At 34.2% G+C, this 9,075-nt stretch overlaps 2 protein-coding genes across 2 annotated transcripts; both read left to right on the forward strand.

The window, feature by feature from the left end:
* The first annotated feature begins 1,546 nt into the window (after nt 1-1,546).
* Nucleotides 1,547-1,921, forward strand: LOC132611788 (cytochrome P450 71D2-like). The gene has a single exon (XM_060326161.1). It carries the CDS (start codon nt 1,547-1,549, stop codon nt 1,919-1,921), a length of 375 nt encoding a protein of 124 aa, XP_060182144.1.
* A 350-nt stretch (nt 1,922-2,271) lies between these two features.
* On the forward strand, nt 2,272-2,684 carry LOC132611789 ((+)-vincadifformine 19-hydroxylase-like). The gene is made up of 2 exons (XM_060326162.1): nt 2,272-2,427; nt 2,571-2,684. Exons 1-2 carry the CDS (start codon nt 2,272-2,274, stop codon nt 2,682-2,684), a joined length of 270 nt encoding a protein of 89 aa, XP_060182145.1.
* Nucleotides 2,685-9,075: the final 6,391 nt, after the last annotated feature.

A 9,075-nucleotide genomic window follows, 5' to 3' on the forward strand; every position in this document is an offset into this window, starting at 1 on the left:
AGTACGAAAAATGTACTGAGTATGTAAAACATGATCAATATCAATATAGAAGCATAATAAGCAACATAAGAAATAGCATACGATGGGAGATAGTAATATCATCGTCATAAGCACTTACTTTCCTTTCATAGGGACTTTCCATTTCTAATGCGAGGTTGTGTACATACATCTGTATTCATATCCGTACTAGTTTACATTCGTACCCATAGTCGTATTCATTTACATATCCATGGCATATACATAACATTTACATAGCATGCCCGACCACGAAGGTTCGGTGTTTCACGTACCCGACCACGGCTATGCTTGGTTATCATACATACCTGGCCAACCAAGACTTATTTTCAGGATGATCTACAACTTCATCATCAACAATGGAATAGGCTTTCTCAGAATTACTAGCTGATGAAAGCCCATGCTCGCATGGGCCCCACAAAAAATAGTACCACACTTTTTTTTAGTCTGTGTAAAAGAATGATATATTTTTATGTTTAGAAATCATTTAACTTGAAACTTTCCCTTTTACCTTTAACGAAATGATTTAAATCCACACAAATATCTATAACTTGTTTTAGACCACAAGTTTCAATGATCTTTCCTTTATTTTTTAAACTCCGTGCCTAGTCAAACTATGTCACATAAATTAGGATAGAGAGAGTACCTTTTAGTAATATAATTGTAGAATTTTTATTATAGAAAGTATTATAATTCAATTAATTGAAAATATCAATAAATTATTTTACTTATTCCGCTTCTTCCATATATGACTTCCTGGTTTAGTTCTCCAATTGAAAGATTTGAAATACACTTTCTCCTATCGAGTTTCATGCCGTCATCTCTTTCTACTCAACAAGACTAAAAAACGCTTTCATGCATTAGCATCTGTTGTAGTCTTAAATTTTTAAGTATAGACCAACTTCATCATTTTAAAAAGATATGTGTATACGTTTCTTGACCGTTTATATTTCGTCATCTTGATGTTATTCCTCATTATTTGTGTGAGACGTATGTGTCTAAAATTAGTGCATTTTTATCCTTACCCAAAAGTATAAGTTTTAAATCTTTTAGTTTTATGACTTCTTTAGCGGTTTTTGTGTTCAATTTAAATCGTTATTTCTTTTTTTCCTGAATTTCTCTTCTTTAAATTTTCTCTAAGCGTACCTTTACCATTTTCTGAACTTATTAACATTATTTAAATGTCCTTTTTTATTTTATTTTTTGCAATTGTCTCCTACTTCTACACGTGGACCCCACCTTATTATTTTTTATTTTTTTTGCAATTGTCTCCTACTTCTTCACGTGGACCCCACCTTATTATTTTTTATTTTTGCAATTGTCTTCAACTTCTTCACGTGGATCCCACCTTATTTTTTTTTAAACTATAATTGTTATAGAAGAGTGGGTGGACGACAATCCCACGCCCAAACCCACTCTTCTATAATAGTTAAAATTTTAAACTATAACTATTATAGAAGAGTGAGTGGACGACAATCCCATGCCCAAACCCACTCTTCTATAATAGTTAAAAATAAAAAATCCCAAAATAATGAAAAAAACATGGGATGAAGTGAGAGAAGTATTCAAAGGAAAGGAAAATGGAATTGACCAAACTGACATTCAGAAACTCAAATACCTAAAAATGGTAGTTAAGGAGACTGTAAGGTTTCATCCTTTAGCTCCATTATTAGCTCCAAGAGAATCCAGAGGAGAGTGTGAGATTAATGGCTATGTTATACCCAAAGGCACAATGGCCCTTGTGAACTTTTGGGCAATTTCAAGGGATCCAAATTATTATCAAAATCCTGAAACATTTGATCCTGAGAGATTTAATGAAAGTCACCTTAATTTTACTGGAGCTCATTTCGAGTTTACGTCATTGGCACAGGAAGAAGAATTTGTCCAGGATTATCATTTTCACTAGATACTTGTTATATCCAACCAGCTCACGCCTTTGACAGAAAGGATGGGATCACCTAGCGTCAGCTAGCGTTTTTTAACTTGGCTGAAATTTGAACTTTGGTCTTACATATATAGTTTTTACCCACTTTTTTTACGGTTGAGCCTTATAGTTCCTAAATTTTCTAATGAAGCGTTGTCTATGTTAATTTAAGATCTTTATAGTTCTTAGTTTTATATTGTCCTCTTTCTTGAAAAATAATTCTGTCACTAAATAGTTAAGTTGGATATGCAGGACTTGTTTTCAGGAGGAACTACAACTTCAGCATCAACAATGGAATAGGCTTTCTCAGAACTATAAAAAATCCCGAAATAATGAAGAAAGCACAGGATGAAGTGAGAGAAGTATTTAAAGGTAAGGAAAATGGAATTGACCAAACTGACATTCAGAAACTCAAATACCTAAAAATGGTAGTTAAGGAGACTGTAAGGTTTCATCCTTTAGCTCCATTCAAGGGAATCCAGGGAAGAGTGTGAGATTAATGGCTATATTATACCCAAAGGCACAATGCCCTTGTGAACTTTTGGGCAATTTCAAGGGATCCAAATTAATGGAAAAATCCTGAAACATTTGATCTTGAGAGATTTAATGAAAGACACCTTGATTTTATTAGAGCTCATTTCAAGTTTACGCCGTTGGCACAGGAAGAAGAATTTGTCCTGGATTATCATTTTCAATGGCTACTGTTGAGCTTAGTATTGCACTGTTGCTATACCATTTTGATTGAAAGCTTCCAAATGGAATGAACCCTCATTAATTGGACATGACTGAGAAATTTGGCAATGCTCTTGAAAGGAAAAATAATTTGTTCTTGATTCCTTTGCCTTGTGTTCATGCCTAATGCTGGAAAATGAGAGTCCTACATATATAGTTCTATTTATGAGAATAAAGTTTGTATCCAAATCCCCCATCTTTCCTATTATACAATAATAAATGATTCCTGGCATGCAAACGAAGGGCACAAGCATGAAGAGTTGCTGCTTTTCAATGTTATGATTAAGGTTACGGAGTTTATTCTCCTTTCATATTTAAGTCATGTAGCTTAGAAAAGATATTAAGACGTTTGTTTAGTACTTTACTTTCCGTTGTACCAGAAAAAAGTATAATAAAGTTTGCGTCATTTTGTGCTACTAGTAAAGCTTACAGTAGAAATTCAAGTGCTATATCTTCCAAATATATATAGAGGAAACTTTAGTCCTTTAATTTTCTTTTATTTCAGAGTTTGATTCACTATTCATGCTTCATCAATTTATTTTGTCATGTACTAAGTAGAAGACTGATAAAACTGTTTAGGGAATATGAAAGCAACAATACATAGTAAAAACCAAAAGGAAAAAACAACACTTGTAGAATTATACCTACTCCATAACGAAAAATGGAGCCTTTCTTGGATTTTTCAAACAGGACATAACCATCTAAGCAGCCCACCTGTCTAGTCAATTTTTTGGCAAAACATCTACTCAAGACTAAAGCAGGAGAAAATGACAAACATGGTCCCTTATGTTTGAGGGTAGGTTCAAAATAGTCCCTTAAGTATGCATTGAATAATTTAGGCCCTTTAAGTTTGTCAAAAGAGCACTACACTAAACTCCTAATCAACAAGACACAAAAGATGGGCAAGATAGGTAAGTCCTTTAGGTGAGCAACTGGACTATACTCTGTCATGGAGTTTCCTGTATTAATTTTCAAAGAAGAAGCAAGATTGCCGGACTACAACGTTGAATTTGATATCCAAGTAGAAGAAATAAGCAACCCTCATGAGAATCAACCACTCATATCCTTTAACTTCATTAGCTTATGTCAGAGGCGGATCCAGCATTTAAACTTTGTAGGCTCAATCTTATGATTTTTAGTATGGAACCCATTATATTTTAAAAGTTAGGGGTTCATATCTACTATATATTACAATTTTACTAATTTTTTACTCCTAAATTTATGCTCCACCTCGAAAGTTAGGGGTTCAATTGAACCCCTGCTTAATAGGCTAGATACGCCCCCGGCTTCTTCTACTTGGCGCGTTATAACTGCACAGTTCACCATCATGATCATCGAATCTACCCCGTTAATCATCAACCTTGCCCACTTATTCTTGTTTACACACGACACACAAAATCGCTACCTGAAAGATAACTACGTATAATTTTAAATAGACTTAGCTCCCGTTTGGACATAGATTTTTTTTTTTCAAACAACAATTTGCAAATAGTGTTTATTCATGGTATTTGGTCAATTTTTGAAGAAAAATTTTCAAGTTAACAACAATTTGCAAATAGTGTTTATTCATGGTATTTGGTCAATTTTTGAAGAAAAATTTTCAAGTTCCAAAAACTAGTTTGGGCCAGTTTTTTGGGTGAAAATATGTTCTTCCACTAACAAAACTTCAAATTTTTTCAAGTAATGTCGAATCAGAACTTCAACTTCCAAAAACTATTTTTCGACACAACTTCAAAAACTCTTTTTTTTCAAGTTTCAACTAAATCTATGTCCAAACGCTAGCTTAGAAAAACAGAACAAGTTAAAAGCATACGTTTGTGGGGTATTTTCAAGATTGTCTGGGTGTTGATCAGCTTCCATTTTTGGCTATGCCAGGAAATTTGGTGAAGGAATCAGTGTGAATTTTTCTGAATGTTTCTTGACCATAGAGTTCTCCATTCTAATGGACCCTGTAAGCCTGTTACTGGAACATTCAACACGTAACCAAGGCCAAATCTTTCATTTCCAGGTGGGAATTTACATGTTTTTTGGTGATTTCCAATACGTCCACATTTGTAGCAAAACAATCCCAATTTTTCATACTTGAAACCAATCCAGATATGAGGACTAACCCAAAATCCACTAACCAATGGGTTTCTAATATCCAACCTCACCCGAATCCTCAAACACTTGTTCTAAACAGTACTTGTCAACATACAAATACTCCCCTAAATATTGACCAATCTTGAAAGCATTAAGTTCAGTTAAAGAGTAATTTGGTAATCCATGCACTTGAACCCAAAAAGGTGAGTAACAAAAGGGTAACTCAGAATGCATTTTTTATGTTACTAGAAAACAATGGATAAAGAATTAGAAGACTTCCAGTTTGAAATGTCCATGGAGTATTTTGAAGAACTCTGTAACAATCATCTCCTTTGTTAAAATAAAACACGAAAATGTTACCTTTGATTTCTGTTACTCTGACTTTACAGTGCCACATTTTTTGAGTGATGCACTCGACGTATCTTCTATCAAGAATTTTGTCTGAAGCTATGTTTCCTACCAAACATGCGGTTTGACTTTTTTCTATTCTAGCTATCTCCATCATGTTGGTAAAAATAAGAACATGGTGAAGATTAGGGAAATGCAAAGAATGTTACTCCCTCCTAATAAAAAAAAAATTCACTTAGCTATTTACACACTCCTTAAGAAAATACTAACTCCTAGACAAAAATTAGTAATTTGACTAAACTATCCCTAATTAAATAGGCATTGAGATTTTATCATATAATACTTAATGGGGCAAATATGGAAAAATAAGGTTAATTCTTTCTTGATTTGTTAAGTGAACTCTTTTTTTATCCAAGAAAAAAAAGACTAAGTGAACTTTTTTTTTTATCCGGAGGGAGTACAATTGATTCCTAGGGACCAACACACACAAATATATATATATATATATATATATATTAGTTCGTCGTTAACTGTGTTTGTCCTTTTTAATTTCTTGGGAGTGTGGTAGTGGATTGTATTCAAAATATGTCATTCTTTTTTAGATTAACTAAAAAAAAATTGTAGGATTACAATATATAGAGCACTAAGAATACTTAATCCATTCATGCATTTTACAGTACTAATTTAAATGTTAAAGATAACCCTAAGCGAATCTAGAATATAAATTTTATGGGTTCAATATTTATAATTTTTAATATAAATTAAATTTATTATATATTTTAAAATTATGAATTTAGAGTAACTATTTATTACGAATTTAATAATTTTTTAAGCATTAGCTTATGCTTCGCATATAAACTATAGGGCTTGGTTTTATTTTAAGATGGATGTAAAGATGATAAGTTTCCAAACAAACAAAACTTACTTCGGGACATTTTACAACTCCTAAAACGATGATCCAAACGTTTAGGTATACTTGATGTAATGAGCCGAAGCTATTGTACGCAAAAAAAATATATTAAGTTTTATATAACATTTTGATATTTCAGGATTTTGAAACATGACTAATCTTTGCCCAAATTATGATAAAAGTGATTTTGATAGCTTAAAAAAAAGAAAAGAAAAAAAAGGCACCCTAGCGTGAAGCCTACTTTGGTTTTTTTTTTTTTTAATGAGTTAGTTTGGTTCTAAATTTTTTTTTTTGGGTTAAAAAAGTTCCGGACTCGTGTGAATAGGACTGTTCAATAGTCAAGAAATCATATATTGATACTCCCCGCCTCAATTTATGTAACACTTTTTTATTTTTTATCAGTCCCACATAATTTACTTCAATATTTTAAAAGTAAAGTTTATATATTTAAAAACTACCTGAAAAATACTATAAATTTCAACTTTTATCATATTTATTTGGTGAAAAAATACGTCTTAAAATATTGATCAAAGTTCGTACAATTTAAATCTCGAAAAGTGAAATGCATCGCATAAATTGCGACAAAAATGGTATAAAATTATAAGTTCAACCACCTTCGTGAAATTATCCCAGAACTCCAGCATAGTGAGATGTTAAATGGGCTGCCTCTGTGCATAAAATGAAAGGAAGGGGAATCGGCCTCTGTGCATAAAATGAAAGGAAGGGGAATCGTTTCCATTCAATATTAAAAAGAGTATCATTTTTCAATCCTTAAAATCTCGGAGTAAAGTGGGATTGACTTTTTTATTTTATTTTATTGAGACCGTAACAGAGAATGCAATTATCTTGGTGATCTAGTACTGCTATATTAGTGAAAGAATAGGATGTGCAGAGGAGGCTATCACTACCAGACAATATATTTGTACCCCAAATTTGTCTTGCTTCGCAGTTTGCAGCACGAAAGAGAGAGTTAGAACAATCCTGCCATAACATTGGCCTAAGGGAAATGGTGTGGCAGACCCTGAAACTTTGGTACGATCTTCTCCAGAAATCCCTCAGATAAACTTTAATTTCATAATAACAGTTAATCCTAACATTGGATCCTTGTTTAGGGTCAAATTAAATGAAAAAGAAGATTGTAATAGCAAAATGAGACTAGTGACAAAAGGGTGTTTTTTTTTTTTTTAGTTAGGTGGTGGGGTTGTGCTTGTCGCGGCGGTGGGTTGAGTTTGTGGCTTGCTTCACTGGAGCAGTGGGGTGACGATAGTATGGCGGACTGGTTGGGGTGTGACGGACTGGTTGCGGTGGACGGGGAGTAGAGGTGGGGTGGTCGACGTTGGCCGTGGACTGAAGCTCCGACAAACTCGTCCCCAGAGAGGATGGTGAGGAACGGAGAGGGGCTTTTCGTGAGACTAAAAATAAGAGAAACAAATGAGAACAAATCTGAAAAGTGGGTGTAAAGAATACGGGGGATGGGAGATCTAGGATGTTTTCTGCTCCAACCCCAAAAAAAGATAGGCAGGGTGGTAAGATTAAAAAGGGAAGAAAGAATTGGAAAGAGAAAGGGAGGGGTGAGCATTTCAACAAAAGTCTGCTCAAATTCAAAAGAAATCCGTGAGGTTAGGTAAAGAAAGGAAAAAAAGAAAGTAGAAATATGTGGGGCCCACGAAAAAAAGGAATGGAGAGAAAAAAAATCAGTTTTGGGAAATAGGGTAGCTGAGAATTTTCACTTTAACGTTTGGCCGGATTATTTATAACACACTCAATCTTTTGTCACGATTCCATCGGAGGGTCATGTCACGCCCCGAACCTAGGCCTGGACGTAACATGGCACCCGGTGCCTGACTGCATGTGACCGAGCAAATCAACTGCCTGGCTGAATCAACATGTGATACCAAAACATAACTAATTTATAAAATAAAACTAACACATGCTGATTAACTAAAAGTCTGACTGAAATATCATAATGCGGAAATACTTAGACAATCTGAACATATCTGAAAGTAGCCAACATGGCTAAACCAAAACAACTGAACGACTGAGTATAACTATCTACAAGGCTAACATAACAAATATCTGACTGTCTGGACTGTGTCTATGAAGCCTCTAAGAATAATGAATAATAGAGCTTTCTATAAACTGAAATAACTGGATAGCTGACAACGCCCCGAAGGAATTTGGGGCTTACCAGTAGCTGATACGTGCACTCCTAAATAGCTGAATCATTAACCTTTATATCGTTGCCTGCATCGCGAGATGCAGGCCCCCAAGCAATAAAAAAGGGACATCAGCACATTTGAATTGTACTGGTATGTAAAGCAACTGAAGCAATAAAATATTGGAACTGAAACTGAAACTGAAACTGATAAATGTAACCGTAATAGCAAGAAAGTAGAGATATGAATACTCCCTGCTCTATATCTGAAGCATCTATATTATCTGTGTTTATATATGTGGGGCCTCGGCCTAATAATAAATGCACGCTATGGCCTCGGCCTAGTAGTGCGTCAGTCAATGGCCTCGACCCTATATACGTATACACAAGACTGTGCCCCTGGGCAAAATCACATATGTTTAATTATGGTTAATTAATAAGGATTGAGACCATAATAACAATGAACAATGCTGAACTGAAATAGACATGCTGGACTGAATTGAAAACACTGACTATTTCTGAGCATATTGAATTTCTAAACTGAGACTCATGTGGTAACAATACATAAGTCTATAAAGATTACGTGCTGAGTTCATGATATTCAAATTGACAACCATGAATGAATTCTGTAACTACAACCCTAGAGATAACAGTTCTACAACATATCATGAAACTAGGGCTAAACTGTTTTGAGTCAAATTACTGACAAGTATGAAGAATGAGGCGTAGGGAGAATCATGAACATTCCCTAATGTAGATAGTTAGCCTCACATACCTTAATTCCAGCCCTTGAGCGTAATACAACGTTCGTCAACCCTTGCAACATTGATCTATATCAATACAAGTCAAAGGGATTCTATATTAGCAATAATATCCATGCTTTGGTCATCTAAGCATTTTATCAAACAT

The sequence above is a fragment of the Lycium barbarum genome, chromosome 9 (genome assembly GCF_019175385.1).
Source record: "Lycium barbarum isolate Lr01 chromosome 9, ASM1917538v2, whole genome shotgun sequence".
Taxonomy (NCBI): Eukaryota; Viridiplantae; Streptophyta; class Magnoliopsida; order Solanales; family Solanaceae; genus Lycium; species Lycium barbarum.

What these genes read in the sequence shown, in the direction of transcription:
- LOC132611788 (XM_060326161.1), top strand. Translation starts at nt 1,547, where the DNA reads ATGAAAAAAACATGGGATGAAGTGAGAGAAGTATTCAAAGGAAAGGAA.
- LOC132611789 (XM_060326162.1), top strand. Translation starts at nt 2,272, where the DNA reads ATGAAGAAAGCACAGGATGAAGTGAGAGAAGTATTTAAAGGTAAGGAA. An exon ending in TCAAGGGAATCCAGGGAAGA is followed by an intron (nt 2,428 to 2,570) that starts GTGTGAGATTAA and finishes TGATTTTATTAG; the next exon opens with AGCTCATTTCAAGTTTACGC.